Consider the following 17369-nt stretch of genomic DNA (forward strand, 5'->3'; position numbering starts at 1 on the left):
ATGACAATCTTCATCCTAAATCTTCCTGTTTTAGAGGTTTCAAAATTCCTAGCTTTCTCTGGACGCATTCCACCAAACCATGCGTAGGGCAGCCTAGAAGAGACCGCACACTCTGTGTCTCAGACCCCTCATCCAAAGTGTATATGAACTGGCTAGGATTACCCAGTAATTAAAATAAAAGCATGTTAACCCTGCTCTAAGGCAGCTGTTCTTTCTTACATTCACTTGCGGCTGATGCACTTGAGAAAAGTTCCAGCATCAAGTGCTGGCATTATGAAAACCTCATAGCTCAGGGGCAGAGCACCCACTTTGCATGCTCTACAAAGCAGAGTGCCTCCAAGTACTTCTGGAAAAGACTCTCTGCCTGGAGGGCTGCTGCCAGTCAGTGTAGGCAATACTGAACCAGATGGACCAATTATCTGACTGGGAATTTCCTACACTGAGATGGTCTGGTGTCCCATTGGCTGAGGTTACTTAATCCATGATGGAAGGGACTGAACTTGAGAAGCTGAACCTTCATCAGGGAAAGCATGCATTTTACCACTGAGCTATGGCTGATCCATGAGGCACATGTGGAAAACAAAAAAAAACCCCTGAGGTTCTCTGAATTTAATGTAGGATGTTGCATTCCTTTGCACAAGATGCTCAGCTTTGCTTTTGGGCACCATCAGTGTACATTCCTACTCACAGACATGGCTGTACATACGTTTCTTCTCTCCACAATGCCCCCCCTCCGCTGCCAGCCAGATTAGTGGCCGAAACTCACCGCAATTGACGGAAAGCTCATGCCAATGATGAAGTTACAGGTCCAGTTGGCGCAGCCGGCCACGGCCATTGCAGCTGGGCGGGGGCCCTGGCTGAACAACTCCGCCACAATGAACCACGGAATGGGCCCTGGCCCAATCTCAAAGAACGCCACAAAGCCAAAGGTGGCTACCATGCTGAGATAGCTAATTGCCGGTACGCGGTCCTGTTGTGGAGAGAACCAGAAGTCCCCAGGTTATTTATTTATTTTTATTTATTTATTGCATTTTTATACCGCCCCATAGCCAAAGCTCTCTGGGCGGTTTACAGTAACTAAAAACATTAAAAACAAATATACAAATTTAAAACACATCTTTTAAAAACAATTTAAAACACAATTTAAAAATGTAAAACAATTTAAAAACACATGCTAAAATGCCTGGGAGAAGAGGAAAGTCTTAACCTGGTGCCGAAAAGATAACAGTGATGGTGTCAGGTGCACCTCGTCATCAAAATCATTCCATAATTTGGGGGCCACCACTGAGGGTTAACTGATGCCCTGGGCTCTTTCGGGAGGAAGGGCAGGACATAAACTGAATAAACAGTAATAATGAAATAAGGATGATCCTCTCACAACAAAGAGACCAGCACTTGAGGCATCAGATAGGCTAATCTGTTTTCTGCATGATTTCATCAGTTTATCTCTCTGTGTATCTGTCCTGCTCAGGTACGCAGTGTGGTCTATCAATTCCAAAGTACATAAACAGAGTCAGTCATATAAAGTCAGAGCACCCTAGCGAGGGAGCCTGCTCCACGAGCTAGAGGGAGCCCCAGCTCACAAAGCGTCAAGGCGAGTTAAGCAGCAGAGCAAAAAGAGGGTAAGTAGCTCCCATTTATTCCATTATTTAATTGAAGTAAAACAGCTCAGAGCAATAAGTAATAAGGGCAGCCTAAGGTCACCCTGAGCTAGGAGCCAAATCCTGAAAGAACCTATATCTTAGGAGACAGATCCTAGGAGAAGGAAGCCTATAGAAAGCTAGTGTTCAACACCACCCTAGCAGGAAAGCTTCAGGGGACACTGTAAACAAGGCGAAATTCCAGTCGGAGAGAAGGGGGAAAAGGAAACTCCACCGATACATACAGGGAGAGAGTCAGCTCAGTCCTTGCTAAAAAGGGCAGCTTCAGCCTTCCTGAAACACAACCACAAGCTCTGTTTCCCTAGGTTAAAGAAAGGTCAGGCTGTTCTAGGTGGGAAAACAACAAACACAAAAGACTTGCCTGGAAGGCGCAGCCCCTTGATTAGATTAAAAGCAGCCAAAAGCTTAAACAGCCCCACCCCTCCCTCAGGAAGGAAGCCTGTCTTCCTGCCTTCAAAGGAAGGAAGCCTGAGATAATCCTAAAGAGTTAAGCCCCAGCTGATAGTTGAGCCATCAGCCTCAAGTAACACATCATTGGCTGGCAGCAGTAGCTGGGAGGAACCAGCCACACATATAAAGTCAGAGCACCCTAGCGAGGGAGCCTGCTCCACGAGCTAGAGGGAGCCCCAGCTAACAAAGCATCAAGGCGAGTTAAGCAGCAGAGCGAGGAGGCCAGGGCCCCCCACTCTGCCCGTCTGTTCCGTAACCTCAACTAAGCCGCAGTCTCCAACCCATTGATGTAATAAACCTTAAACAAAACTATGCAGGTAAGAAGCCAGCAAGGGTGTGGGGGCTTTCCAGTGTTTTGCACCGCCTGCAGCATGTACGACTATCTGCCTGTTGGACAGAAGTCGTGGGTGTGCTCTCAGTGCAATGAGCTCCTGGCTCTCCGGGAACAACTTCATTTCCTTGAGGCCAAGGTGGCGGACCTGGAAAAGCTGAGAGAGGCAGAGAGGTGTGTGGAGGAGGCCTTCAGGAACGTTATAGCTGTGTCCCACTCCAACGATGATAGCTCTCCTGCTATCATGGAGAATGATGGTCTCGGGGAAGGAGAGCATCCAGCTGAGGAAGAGGGAAACGATCCCTTAGAAGGGACCCATTCCTTGGGGGATGAGCAGCTATCATCTCGTGTCGAGGATATATCTCCAGGGGGTGGAGGGATCCTTGTAGTGGGTGATTCTATCATTAGGAACATAGACAGTGGGGTGTGTGATGTGCGTGTAGACCGCAAGGTGATTTTGCCTGCCTGGTGCGAAGGTTGCAGATATCGCCCGTCGTTTAGATAGTTTGGTAGACAGTGCTGGGGAGGAGTCAGTGGTCGTGGTGTACGTTGGCACCAACGACATGGGGAAATGCAGCCGTGAAGTTCTGGAAGCAAAATTTAGGTTGCTAGGTAGGATGCTGAAAGCCAGGACCTCCAAGGTGGCTTTCTCTGAAATGCTACCGGTTCCACGCGCAGGACCAGCCAGACAGGCCCAGCTTTGCAGTCTCAATGCGTGGATGAGACGATGGTGTCGGGTGGAAGGGTTCGGATTTGTTAGGCACTGGGGAACATTTTGGGACAAGCCGGGCCTGTACAAAAGGGATGGGCTCCACTTGAACCAGAATGGAACCAGACTGCTGGCACTTAAAATTAAAAAGGTAGCAGAGCAGCTTTTAAACTGACTGAGGGGGGAAACCCGACAGGAGCTGAGGAAGGTCCAGTTCGGAATAAACCTCCCCCCTGGGATAAAAACCAAAGAAATGATGAAAGTTTAAAAGGGGTAGGCCTAGAAGTAGGCATTGTGAGAGCAGGGGCACAGGATATAAATTCAGAAGAGCAAAATTACCACAGGCCTAACCACAAGTGCCAAAGACACTTGAAGAGAGACACTGCTTACAAGTGCCTGTACGCTAATGCTAGGAGCCTCCGAACCAAGATGGGAGAACTGGAGTGCTTGGTCTTAGAGGACAGCATTGATATAGTGAGCATAACGGAGACCTGGTGGAATGGAGAAAACCAGTGGGATACGGTTATCCCTGGATATAAACTATATCAGAAGGACAGGGAAGGACGTATTGGTGGTGGAGTCGCTCTATACGTGAAAGAAGGCATATGAAATTGAGGAAGCATCCAAACTAGGAAATGTGGTAGTAATTCAACTACCCGGACATAGACTGGCCACATATGTGTTCCAGTCATGACAAAAAAGTAAAGTTTCTAGATATTCTAAATGACTATTCCCTAGACCAGTTGGTCATGGAACCGACCAGAGGGACGGCAACCCTGGACTTAATCCTCAGTGGGGACCGGGACCTGGTGCGAGATGTAAGTGTTGCTGAACAGATTGGGAGCAGTGACCACAGTGCTATTAAATTAAATATACATGTAAATGGCCAATTGCCAAGAAAATCCAACACGGTCACATTTGACTTCAAAAGAGGAAACTTCACAAAAATGAGGGGATTGGTAAAAAGAAAGCTGAAAAACAAAGTCCAGAGGGTCACATCACTCGAAAATGCTTGGAAGTTGTTTAAAAACACTATATTAGAAGCTCAACTGGAGTGCATACTGCAGATCAGAAAAGGTACCGCCAGGGCCAAGAAGATGCCAGCATGGTTAACGAGCAAAGTCAAGGAAGCTCTTAGAGGCAAAAAGTCTTCCTTCAGAAAATGGAAGTCTTGTCCGAATGAAGAAAATAAAAAAGAACACAAACTCTGGCAAAAGAAATGCAAGAAGACAATAAGGGATGCTAAAAAAGAATTTGAGGAGCACATTGCAAAGAACATAAAAACCAACAACAAAAAATTCTATAAATACATTCAAAGCAGGAGACCATCTAGGGAGGCGATTGGACCCTTGGATGATAAGGGAGTCAAAGGTGTACTAAAGAACGATAAGGAGATTGCAGAGAAGCTAAATGAATTCTTTGCATCTGTCTTCACAGTGGAAGATATAGGGCAGATCCCTAAACCTGAACTAACATTTGCAGGAAGGGATTCTGAGGAACTGAGACAAATAGTGGTAACGAGAGAGGAAGTTCTAGGCTTAATGGACAATATAAAAACTGACAAATCACCGGGCCTGGATGGCATCCACCCGAGAGTTCTGAAAGAACTCAAATGTGAAATTGCTGATCTGCTAACTAAAATATGTAACTTGTCCCTCGGGTCCTCCTCCGTGCCTGAGGACTGGAAAGTGGCAAATGTAACGCCAATCTTCAAAAAGGGATCCAGAGGGGATCCCGGAAATTACAGGCCAGTTAGCTTAACTTCTGTCCCTGGAAAACTGGTAGAAAGTATTATTAAAGCTAGATTAACTAAGCACACAGAAGAACAAGCCTTGCTGAAGCAGAGCCAGCATGGCTTCTGCAAGGGAAAGTCCTGTCTCAGTAACCTATTAGAATTCTTTGAGAGTGTCAACAAGCATATAGATAGAGGTGATCCAGTGGACATAGTGTACTTAGACTTTCAAAAAGCGTTTGACAAGGTACCTCACCAAAGACTTCTGAGGAAGCTTAGCAGTCATGGAATAAGAGGAGACGTCCTCTTGTGGATAAGGAATTGGTTAAGAAGCAGAAAGCAGAGAGTAGGAATAAACAGACAGTTCTCCCAATGGAGGGCTGTAGAAAGTGGAGTCCCTCAAGGATCGGTATTGGGACCTGTACTTTTCAACTTGTTCATTAATGACCTAGAATTTGGAGTGAGCAGTGAAGTGGCCAAGTTTGCTGACGACACTAAATTGTTCAGGGTAGTTAAAACAAAAAGGGATTGCGAAGAGCTCCAAAAAGACCTCTCCAAACTGAGTGAATGGGCGGAAAAATGGCAAATGCAATTCAATATAAACAAGTGTAAAATTATGCATATTGGAGCAAAAAATCTGAATTTCACATATACGCTCATGGGGTCTGAAGTGGCGGTGACCGACCAGGAGAGAGACCTTGGGGTTGTAGTGGACAGCACGATGAAAATGTTGACCCAGTGTGCGGCAGCTGTGAAAAAGGCAAATTCCATGCTAGCGATAATTAGGAAAGGTATTGAAAATAAAACAGCCAATATCATAATGCCGTTGTATAAATCTATGGTGCGGCCGCATTTGGAATACTGTGTACAGTTCTGGTCGCCTCATCTCAAAAAGGATATTCTAGAGTTGGAAAAGGTTCAGAAGAGGGCAACCAGAATGATCAAGGGGATGGAGCAACTCCCTTACAAGGAACGGTTGCAGCATTTGGGGCTTTTTAGTTTAGAGAAAAGGCGGGTCAGAGGAGACATGATAGAAGTGTATAAAATTATGCATGGCATTGAGAAAGTGGATACAGGAAAGTTCTTCTCCCTCTCTCATAATAAAAACTGGTGGACATTCAAAGAAGCGGAATGTTGGAAGATTCAGGACAGACAAAAGGAAGTACTTCTTTACTCAGCGCATAGTTAAACTATGGAATTTGCTCCCACAAGATGCAGTAATGGCCACCAGCTTGGATGGCTTTAAAAGAAGATTAGACAAATTCATGGAGGACACGGCTATCAATGGCTACTAGCCATGATGGCTGTGCTCTGTCACCCTAGTCAGAGGCAGCATGCTTCTGAAAACCAGTTGCCGGAAGCCTCAGGAGGAGAGAGTGTTCTTGCACTCGGGTCCTGCTTGCAGGCTTCCCCCAGGCCCCTGGTTGGCCACTGTGAGAACAGGATGCTGGACTAGATGGGCCACTGGCCTGATCCAGCAGGCTGTTCTTATGTTCTTATGTTCTAGTCTCACTCCCTTGGGTCCCCCATCCAGGCTATGGGCCTGATCTGCCCCTGCATTTCTTCAGTCACTCTGCAGTATCAGATGCACCCAGACTATTGAGGATGGTGAGCAATGGTTGAAACAGCATAAACAGAAAATTAAACAGATCAGTGCTGGATAAGCCTAGGGCCGGGCTGGTACCCTCCAGATGCCTTGGGCTACAAACCCTGTCAGCATGTTTTGGATTGCAGCCCCCATCGGCCCCAAGCTGATCTTTATCTGGCCCCACCCAGCTAGCTGACAGGTAGGCGGGGCAGCCCACCTGTCATTCATGCGACATCACTATGATGTCACACGATTGACACGTGGGCTCCCCAATCAACTGTCAAAATCTTGACATCAGAAGTTGAAAGAGGGAGCATAGGAAAGGCTTTGAGGTGGTGTCGGAGGTGCAAAAAAGAAGTGCAGGGAGGACTGCAACAGTGTCCCCACAGGGATCCTTTCCACCTCCTGTGTCGGGGTGGGGAGGCTTCCAAGAACAGCGTGGGGAGGGAGAACTGGTTTCCAGTGAATGGAATCCACTTCCGCCTCCTGGAGCAAAGCGCATTCCTCTGAAGCTCCGCCCTTACCTGCCCCACACCTGACATCATGGCATCGGGTGGGTGGGCATGGCTTCCCAAAAATGGTGGGTGGGTCCCACAGGCCGGAGGTTCCCCACTCCCCACCCCCAGCAGCCTCGGCCTATCTGCGGCTACATTCTTTGACAGCTCCTCACCGACAGGTTTTGAGCCACGGTCATCAGGATGGCACACACCATCATCCCAGCCAATCCCAGCAAATGCAAGGTTCGCCTGCCGGCCCGCTCCACGAGAAACACCTGGGGTAGAAGGAAATATGGAGAGAGTCAGAGAGAGATGGAGCAGAGGACCGAGAAAATAACCGAAAGGGGACAGGCAGCCTTTGGTCCCAGGAGTGCTTCCCAGGAAGACCTTAGTAGGGGTAGGCAACGCGATGCCAATGGTCAGGGATGAAGGAAGATGGAGTCCAGCAACATCTGGAAGGCACTGCATTGGCTACCCCTGTTAGGGAGGGAAGGAGGGTCATCCCAATGGCCCAGGGCCTTGCTGGGTTCATGAACCCAGATGACACATAAAGACCCCCCCAAGTCCCATTCACACAGCTGAACAACACCGCCGATGCATTTTACCTCCTCACTGGGGGAAAAAGGGAGTAGAAGCAGAGGCTCCCTTTTAATGAGGAAGAGGTACCCCTACTCCAGAGCTGGTTTTGTTGCCAGAGTAGGGCCCACTGTGTCTCTTTCCCAGGATGTCTCTGTTCACCATAGAGAGGAGGGCTACTTTTTTTTCTGGAGGGGCAGCCATGTTAAGTCTGCTACCATGAAAAGGAGGGAGAGGGCTGTGGCACGTTCAAGACAAACAGAATTTCTGTGGCGTGAGTTTGCATGAACTGAAGCCTTGCTTAGGAAGCTGCCTTTTGACTGACAGACTGTTGGTCCATCTAGGTCAGTACTGTCTACACTGACCGGCAGTGGCTCTCCAGCCCTACCTACAGATGCCATCGGGGAACTAAGCTGGGACCCTCTTTGTGCAAAGCCAAGACTCTATCACTGAACGACGGCCCATCCCCTGTCAGCTTTGCACGGAAGTGCATTTCTATCCGTTGGATAGTTTGTTTCTCTACATCCAGGTGTGTGCACGGTGGAGGCTGGTCCACAAAAGCAAACGGGCCACTGCCCCACCAACCTGTCTGCCCTCGGCCAGCACCTGCCTGCCTGCCTTCTTAAGAAGACAAGGACCTGCCTGCCTTCTCACGCCCAGTCCTGGGGGTGGCCTCAGCTGCCAGCTCTTTGAAGAACTCAGCAGAGAGGAGGATGGAGGCAAAACTAGAATTAGCTGGCTCTGCCTGCCGCTGGCTCTGGGTCCACTTACTTTGGCCTTCTTGCCTACCACCCTACCAGCCACCTCTATGTGCGTGCGTGTGCCAGTAGGACATCATTTAATGCATCTGATGAAATGGACTCTAATCCACAAAAGCTGATGCCGCAATACATCCGTGATTCTGGGGTCACAAGCCTTCACAGTGTTTGCTTCTGTTCTCAAAAGCAGAGTAGAGGGAGAGTGCCTCATGAATCGTCGGAGGGCAGCCCACAAGCCCTCTTCTCCTGTCCTCTAAAAGTAGCCCCTCCTCTTTGCACAATGCCCAGAGAACAGGCAGAGGAAGTCCTAACCCTGGGAACGTTCACACAGGTAAAATCAGAGCTTGAAAGATTACTTTTAATAAAGGAATACATTACAATTACTGTTACATGGCCCCAAAAGGGAATAAATTACCATTACAGTTACAATTGTTCTGAAAGAAATTGACTACTTTCCCGTTACTCAAAAGTAATCACTACAATTACACTTAAGATATTTTTAAAAAAAACTAGAGTGCCTACAAGGCCTTGGCTACTGCACACCTAAGTCACCTAAAACGTTAGAAATAGACACACGCACACACACAGGTAGTAGAATAATTCTTTTTATCCATAAGATAGCAATGGTGGTCTCGCTGCTGATAAGGGAGGTGGGGAGGGAGGCAGAGGCCACAGCTCAGATCTCTGCATGTCAAACCAAGTGCAACCCCGACACACACACACACACTCTCTCTCTCCCCTCCCCTCTCTCTCTCTCTCTCTCAGCCAGCAAGCATAACCTCTCTCATTTAACCACCTCCTCCCGGACCCTGCCCTGCCCCCGACTAAGGGACACCCACACAAGAAAACATTTTCCCCTGAGATGCAAAAAAGCTGAAACACTGCAAATGCAGCAAACTAGCCAGGGAGGGTGGCAGAGGCCGCTTTGTATGCCAAGTGCAATCTCTCTCTCTCTCTCTCTCTCTCTCTCTCTCACACACACACACACACACACACACACACAAACACGTCATCTTTCACCTCCACAGTTCTTTATCTCCATTCTGCTGCTGCCTCCTTCTCCTCCTTTATCCATGTTCTTGCCCTCCAGCTCTGTTCTCCCTTCATTCTTCTCCACCACCGTCCATTTTTTAAACAATTGTTTTCTCCACTCCACCCTGTCTCACTCTCCTCCTCCTCCCTCATCGCCTCCTACCCACCCACAGAGCACAAGGGAAGAGCAACGCTGCATAGAAGCCCAATTTTGAGGCACATGATTTTCATCCTCAAATCCGAGGAGCAGATTTCCCCTCCCCCCCAAGTAATGCCCCAAAGTAATGCTGAAAACATTACAATTACTCCTCAAAATTAATAAAATTACTCCTCATTCCATTACAATTATAATGTAAAGGAATTATCCACTAGTTCCTCAACTTGCTACTTGTAACTAATTACTTCCAAGCTCTGGGTAAAACCATTCAAAGAGGGTGACATACTCGTCCTTAGAGTGGGATCCACTGTGTAACCTGTGAAGGAGCTCTCAGTTCAACTGAATGCAGGAGGCAAGACAGCGCACAAAAGATCTGCTGGACTGAAGTGGCAGTTTGTGCACGCGTGGCTCTTGTTACGGCGGATGGAGTTGGTGGGGCTGGAAGTACTTACCGAAACGACGGTGAACACCGTGTTTACCGCACCAGCACCAATAGTGGCATAGATGGGTTGCTCCAGCCCAGTCTTTTTGAAGATGTCAGTTGAGTAATAGAATATCTGTGAGGGTAAATGAAGAGCAGTTAAATGAAGATGATCAGGGGACTAGAAACAAAGCCCTGTGAGGAAAGACTGAAAGAACTGGGCACGTTTCGCCTGGAGACGAGAAGACTGAGGGGAGATATGATAGCACTCTTCAAGTGCTGGAAAGGTTGGCATATAGAGGAGGGCCGGGATCTCTTCTCGATCATCCCAGAGTGCAGGACACGGAATAATGGGCTCAAGTTGCAGGAAGCCAGATTTCAACTGGACAGCAGGAAAAACTTCCTAACTGTCAGAGCCATACGACAATGGAACCAATTACCTAAAGAGGTTGTGGGCTCTCTGACACTGGAGGCCTTCAAGAGGCAGCTGGACAGCCATCTGTCGGGAATGCTTTGATTTGGATTCCTGCATTGAGCAGGGGGTTGGACTTGATGGCCTTATAGGTCCCTTCCAACTCTACTATTCTATGATTCTAAGATGTTCCAAGCCCGGCCTGGCCCTCATGTTTTACCTCCTCCTCCTCCTTTCTTCTTCCAGCTGCAACAAACTCACCGCATTGATGCCAGAGAGCTGCTGGGAAAGCTGCAAGACCACCGCAATCAGCAAGGGCTGGCGATATATGCGGGAGCGGAAGAGCTGCAGGATGGAGACCTTCCGTTCCAGGTCCATGCGCCGCTTCTCTTCTTTCATCTCCGTCAGAGCCACACTCACATCCACACGGCCTGTCAGCCGCTTGAGACCTGGTGGGGGACAGAACAGGGACTGTTTTGTGCATGCTACGGTGGGCGGGGGGGTAGAGATGGGGCGGAACGGTTGAGGAGGAAGCAGGTCGGGGGAGAGGGATGTCCAGCCGTTGAGGTGGGTGGGAATGGAGTGTCATTGGAAGGACGGAGTTGGTGGACCCATGGATGGCACGGAGGTAGGTGGATAGGAATGTGAGAAAATGAAATATGGCTGGGAAGACAGAAAGCAGGTAGCTGCACAGATGGACAGAGGATGCAAAAGGATTGGGCTGCAAGTGGAATGGAATGGATAAGAGTGGGAAGGAGGAACTTTAGCATGAGAGGACAGAAGTGGTGGGTGACGCGTGGGGAGGAAGAAGTGAAGGGAACTGGTGGGGGGGAAGTGGGAGGTTGGACAGAAGGCGCAAGCGGCACAGTCCCATGAGTCAGTGGGCAAAAGGCAGGGGCAGAGAGGGAAAGGCAAGGGAGCAAAGGTGAGAGGTAGAAGGGCTCACTTTCTTTGGCCTTAGACTCCTTGTTGCGGACGATGTAGAGGAATCGAGGGCTCTCGGGGCAGAAGGGGAACAGCAGGAGCTGGAGGATGGAAGGGACCACGGTGATGCCCAACAGGATGGGCCACAGGGTGGGTGTGCCCAGGAGGGTGTCCAGGCCAAAAACCTGTTGCAGGAAAGAGACGGTGAGGCACTGCACACATTTCAAACCTGCCCAATCCCAAGGGCTCTGGGTGGATTGCAACACTCAACAAAGCCAGCAGAATGAAACAGAATACAGTGCCGGCAACTCAGAAGATGCAAATAGCCACGCTGTGTTCACACCAGACCTCCACAGCCACACCTGCTTCGCACCACAGAGTGCTCCCAGTCAAGACACCCCCATCCCTTCAACACAGCCCTCTCATTTTCCTAGGAGCTGGCTAGCAATGATGTGTGGTTGTTATTTACCTGGGCAATAAGGATTCCAATGACAATGGCTAGTTGATTCAGCGTGCCCAGTGCCCCCCGCAGGTTGGTGGGGGAGATTTCCCCCACATACATGGGGACGAGACCTGAAGCGAATCCTGGCACAGAAGGAAACATGGCATCAACATGGAAAGCAGGCCACAGTCCTTTGACAAACCCCTTCCAGCTGGCTCTTTTGGGGAAGCAGTGCAGATCCCTGTGGAACTCCCTCCCTTTGAATATTAGGCAGGCGCCATCTCTGCTATCTTTTCGGCGCCTTTTGAAGACTTTTCTTTTTCAACAAGCCTTTTAAGGTGAGAGCTATCCCAGTCTGTGTCTGTGTCAGAATTGCTTTTAATATGTTTTCTTTAATAATGTTTTTAACCATTTCTTCTTTTTTTAAAAAAAGATGTTTTTAAAGCTTTTTAAAAAAACGTTTTTAACGTTGTTTTGTTTTAATGTATTTTAGGGTCTTTTGATGATGTTTTAAAGTGTTTTTAGCGTTTCTGTTTGCCGCTCTGGGCTCCTGCTGGGAGGAAGGGCGGGATATAAATCAAATAATAAATAAATAAATAAAATCTCAAGGCCACCCCCTCTGAAAGAGCAACCAGGCCCTGGGACACCTGCAGAATTCTCCTGGCAGTTTTGGAGCCTACGTGTTTTGGTCACAAAGAAAGCCTGTTGGAATACATATGTGAATTGTCTCGTTATATCGTAAGAACTAGAGATGGATAAACATTCCAATATCACTTCCTCTCCGTTTCCCACTCTTCAGTTCAGTTCATCCCACCTGCCCATCAGTTTGAGGGGGAGAGAGAAATGTTAACATCTGTACAAAAATGTGTTCACAGTTTCATGCAGATGTCTCCAACATACACACTTTTGCCTCATGTACACATTCTTGCAAGTACTTTTTCCCTAATATAATCCATTGTTTGTACAACATTTTTATTAATCTATGCATTTTTGTATACATGTTTCCTAAATATACACATTTTCTTCTGCTTGGAAAACTGCATCACAAAATTCAGAAAAGTGTGAATTTCAAAGGATCATTACAACTCGCTTCTTGTATTGCAGGGATAGGTGACCACAGCCCTCTAGATCAGCCTTTCCCAGCCTCTGAGACCCCAGATGCCGCTGGACTACAGCTCCCATCAGCCCAGCCAGCATGGCCAATGGTCAGGAATGATGGGAACGGCAGCCCAGCAACACCTGGGGACCCAAAGGTTGGGAAAGGCTACTCTGGCCCATCATCAGCCCCTGACCACTGGCCACGCTGGCTGGGGGTGAAAAGAGTTGGAGTCTAACAACATCTTTCACTCCCCAAATCCTGAATTTTGGTTAAGGAACTGCGCATGAAAGGTAAGTTCGCATTAAAACGTGAACTGAGCACAGTTCTCCCTGCAGTTCAAGCTGAGCACTGCTGAATGAATGAATGAATGAATGAATGAATAAATAGAGTCTGCATCTGTGTCAGAATTGTCTCATATGTTTTTTACAATGTTTTAACCCCTTTTTAAAGGTTGTTTTTTAAAAATGTTTTTAATACTGTTTTGTTTTAATGTATTTTAAGATCTGTTTTTATGATGTTTTAAAGTGTTTTAGTGCTTTGTTTGCCGCCCTGGGCTCCTGCTGGGAGGAAGGGCGGGATACAAATTGAACAAATAAATAAATAAATAATGAGACCTACTTCCTCCCCACAGTGGCCCGTCAGATGTCTCCAGGATGCCAACAACCAAGCTGCAAAGGGCAGCAGCCCTTCCCTAGCCCTTATTCCTGAGGAGCAGTTACTCATTGGCACGACGGTGTCCTTGGGCACAGAGCCAGTTCCATGAAACCATCTTGACAAGCTATGAGCATTAGACCAACGGCTCATCCTAGGCCGGGACTCTTGTCTTCAACAGTATTGACTCGGATGTTCCTCCCCTGTTTGGGAGTTCTTGCTTGCCTTTGTTCCGTTAATCCCAATCTCAGAGGGTGACATCCAACTAAGAATAGACCAGGGACAGGGAAACCTTTTCAGCCTAAGGGCCGCGTTCCCTTCTAGGCAGCCTTCCAAGGGCCACATGCCAGTCAGCGGTGAGCAGGGCCAGATCCAAAAGTGGGCAGAGCAACTAATGTGAATTGTACCTTTGCTCAGTAGGCCAGCTTCTACACACACATTCACACACACGCCTCTCTCTATCCTCCAACCATGCAAGGGAGTGGCACGATCAGAGTTCAAAGGTACATCCCAGCCAGGCAGAAAACATTCAAGGAGGGTGCAAAGGAAGGCTGGTGGGACGGGGTGCCCTGGGGGGCGGAGGTAGCCTGGGGAGGGTTGCCAGGAGCAGGCAGAGAGGCCTGGTGTGCCACATTTGGCCCCCACCAGACCCTCTGAGTATGACACCAAGACATGTAGCAGGGTGTTTGTTTTGGCCGCTCTTTGCATGCTCTGTAACACTCTTATTTTTTTATGATCATTTTGCATGTTCCAGGGCTACACCGCAGAGTTGTAAACAGGGTCTATTCCTTCTCCCACTAATATCACTGTGGCATCTCAGGGGCAACAACAGGAGGCAAGCCAACCTCCCCTCCTCCCAAAATCAGTGAGACTGTTTCCTACCTGAGAAAGCCCCAATCAGGAATCGTCCAATGATCATCATCTCGTAGGATTTACCAAGTTTGGCCAGGCCCATGAAGGCACCGCCAAGGAAGGCCAAAGCATTGTTGACAATCATGGCCCTCTTCCTAAAACCACAGACAAAATGACGGCGTGTGTGAACGTATGTTGTTATTGTTGGGTTAATCTAGTTTTGAAGCATTTCATACAATATTTCGTTTATTTATTAATCTCCACCATTCTCCCCCTCCTCATTTTATCCTCTTAACAACCCTGTGAGGGAGGTTAAGCAGTGAAAGGCAATGACCAACCCAAGGTCACCCAGTGAGGATTTGAACCCTGGTCTCCCAGGTCTAGTCCAACACTCTAACCAAGGTGTAAAGAACCTTCAGCCCTTCAGATGTTACCTAACTACAGCTTCCATCATTGTGGTCATTGGGCCAAGCCTGCAGGGGCTGATGGGAGTTGTAGTTCAGCAACGTCTGGAGAGCCAAAGGTTTCCCACACCTGCTCTAACCACTAAACCACACTGGCTTAAAACTCAGGTCCGCATGGAGATTGCATCATTTGCTCTCACAGCCCTTTCTCCTCAGATTTGTGGGCACTGGTTGTTATTCCTCAGTAGCGAGGGAAGGCAGCATTTTGCAGATGCTCAGAGAAACGTCATTATTACTTCCCAGCTACCTGGCTGAGCCCTGAAATTTCAGTCAGGTTCTCCTGAGGTTAAACCCACCTAAATCCTGACCCTGGTTTCACATTCACACACACCCCCCATCACCACCACTACTTGTGTCTGTAGAATATATTGAGGGAGACTCGGAGGGTGGTGACAAGGGAAACGGCCTTTTCAGTGGTGGCTCATGCTCCCCAGGGAGGTCTGCCTGGGGCCATCATTGACATATTTTCAGCGCCAGGTAAAGAAGTACCTTTTCTCCCAGGCATTTGACAGACTGAGATGATGTTTTATTTATTTATTTATTTATTTATTAAATTTATATACCGCCCGACTAGCGATAGCTCTCTGGGCGGTGAACATAAAATAGTATAAAAATACAATGAATAACAAAATAATATTAAAATACAATCAACAATACAATAAACATTATTAAAATTAGATCAATGTAACTTAAAATGCTTCAGAGAATAGGAAGGTTTTGACCTGGCGCCGGAAGGAAAGCAGAGTCGGCGCCAGGCGTACTTCCTCAGGGAGACTGTTCCATAGTTCGGGGGCCACCACTGAGAAGGCCCTAGATCTTGTCATCACCCTCCGGGCCTCCCTGTGAGTTGGAACCCGGAGGAGGGCCTTCGTAGCAGAACGTAGTGCACGGGCCGGTTCATATCGGTTTTGTTTTTCATACGTTGCCAAACCGTCCTGTGGCTGTGGGGTGTGTGTGCTATTGCTATTGTTTTGTTGCTGTTTATTGTTATGTATTTATAGTGTGATTTATTTTGTTTTAAAATTGTATAAGTCGCTTGGGGACCTTCAGATATCAAGCGAATAATAATAAATAATAATAATAATAATAATAATAATAATAATAATAAAAAAAAAGAAGAAGAAGAAGAAGAAGAAGAACCAGGATGGCTAACACTTTTTCCTCCCCTCACTCTCTCATTCTCATGCACCCACACCCACACACAGCCACCCACTCATACACACACTCTCTCACACAGAGAAACATTTCCAGCCCTCCTCACTCCAGTACTGGAGGGGAGAAAATATACTTCCTTTTACTCTTAAAGAGCAGGCAGAGGGCCTTGGGGACTAGCCAGCTCACTTCTTCCGTCAGTCCGAGGGTTTTCACTTGTGCAATGGAACTCACACACACACACAAACACACTCTCCTCTCCCCACAAGCCCCCTAATTCTGTTCTGGGGGTTCCCCACAACCTTCCGAAGCAATTTGGGGAGGGGCAGGGGGCAAGGAGAGGGGGAAGTTAGGTTGTGTAAGCAAAAATCTTTGCGCTGACGGAACAAGTGAGCTAGATGCCACTCTCGATCTCCACTTGGCTTGGAAATGAAAGGTCTCTTGGGTGGCTCTTCAGAGAAGATCTTTTATCTCTTGATCTCAGAGCTGAAATCAGGAGATCAAAGCACTCTGTCTGTACTTTAGACATCACTCTCGAAGGATCAGTTTGTGAGATAAAGCTGTAGGGGCTGGCAGGTCCCCACAGCTTGCTGGGCCAGATCCGGCCCTCACGCAGCAGGTCACCCACCCCTTCTCTAGAGGAAATAATTGTTCATTGTAAGAAACTAGGGATTAAATAGCATCATCACCCAAGCTGTAGTCTGCAAATGCTCTGTAGTTAAGGCCTATATAAACTTAGAATCATAGAATCTTAGAGTTGGAAGGGGCCTATAAGGCCATCAAGTCCAACCCTCTGCTCAATGCAGGAATCCAAACTAAAGCATCCCTGACAGGTGGCTGTCTAGCTGCCTCTTGAAGGCCTCCAGCATTGGAGAGCCCACCAGCTCCCTAGGTCATTGCTTCCACTGTCATACCGCTCTAACAGTTAGGAGATTTTTCCTGATGTTCAACCAAAATCTGGCTTCCTGAAATGTGAGCTCATTATTCCGTGTCCTGCACTCTGGGATGATTGAAAAGAGATCCCGGCCCTCCTCTGTGTGACAACCTTTCAAGTTCTTGAAGAGTGCCATCATATCTCCCCTCAGTCTTCTCTTCTCCAGGCTAAAAATGCCCAGTTCTTTCAGTCTCTCCTCATAGGGCTTTGTTTCCAGTCCCCTGAGTATCCTTGTTGCCCTCTTCTGAACCCATTCCAGTTTGTCTGCATCCTTCTTAAAGTGCGGTGTCCAGAACAGTAAGCAGTACTCAAGATGGGGTCTACTTACTATGATTTTCCCTCAGACAGCAAGGGCTCATCCACACAGCAATTTAGTCTGTGTCTGGTGCTACCTGCATCCCCTTGTAATTTGCATGGTTCCCATGACGTTGCAGGCAAGCAGAAGCTACCACACAGTTTCCCCCTTTAAATCAATATTAATCCAATCCGCTGATAATGCGAAAAGGAAAGGAAAAACTGTCTCAGCT

The 17369-nt window shown here is 47.8% G+C and overlaps 1 protein-coding gene across 2 annotated transcripts in view; it reads right to left on the reverse strand.

The window, feature by feature from the left end:
• The window catches only part of SLC2A4 (solute carrier family 2 member 4), a 50429-nt gene that overhangs the window by 3396 nt on the left and 29664 nt on the right, over positions 1 to 17369 (reverse strand). For both annotated transcript variants that reach the window (XM_061591190.1, XM_061591191.1), the window contains exons 4-10: positions 14323 to 14447; positions 11718 to 11833; positions 11271 to 11433; positions 10586 to 10773; positions 9944 to 10048; positions 7142 to 7243; positions 767 to 970 (exon numbers count right to left, since the gene is read on the reverse strand). In XM_061591190.1, coding sequence (XP_061447174.1) covers positions 767 to 970; positions 7142 to 7243; positions 9944 to 10048; positions 10586 to 10773; positions 11271 to 11433; positions 11718 to 11833; positions 14323 to 14447 — 1003 coding nt within the window. The remainder of the gene's footprint in view (positions 1 to 766; positions 971 to 7141; positions 7244 to 9943; positions 10049 to 10585; positions 10774 to 11270; positions 11434 to 11717; positions 11834 to 14322; positions 14448 to 17369) is intronic.

Source organism: Rhineura floridana, chromosome 11 (genome assembly GCF_030035675.1).
Source record: "Rhineura floridana isolate rRhiFlo1 chromosome 11, rRhiFlo1.hap2, whole genome shotgun sequence".
Taxonomy (NCBI): Eukaryota; Metazoa; Chordata; class Lepidosauria; order Squamata; family Rhineuridae; genus Rhineura; species Rhineura floridana.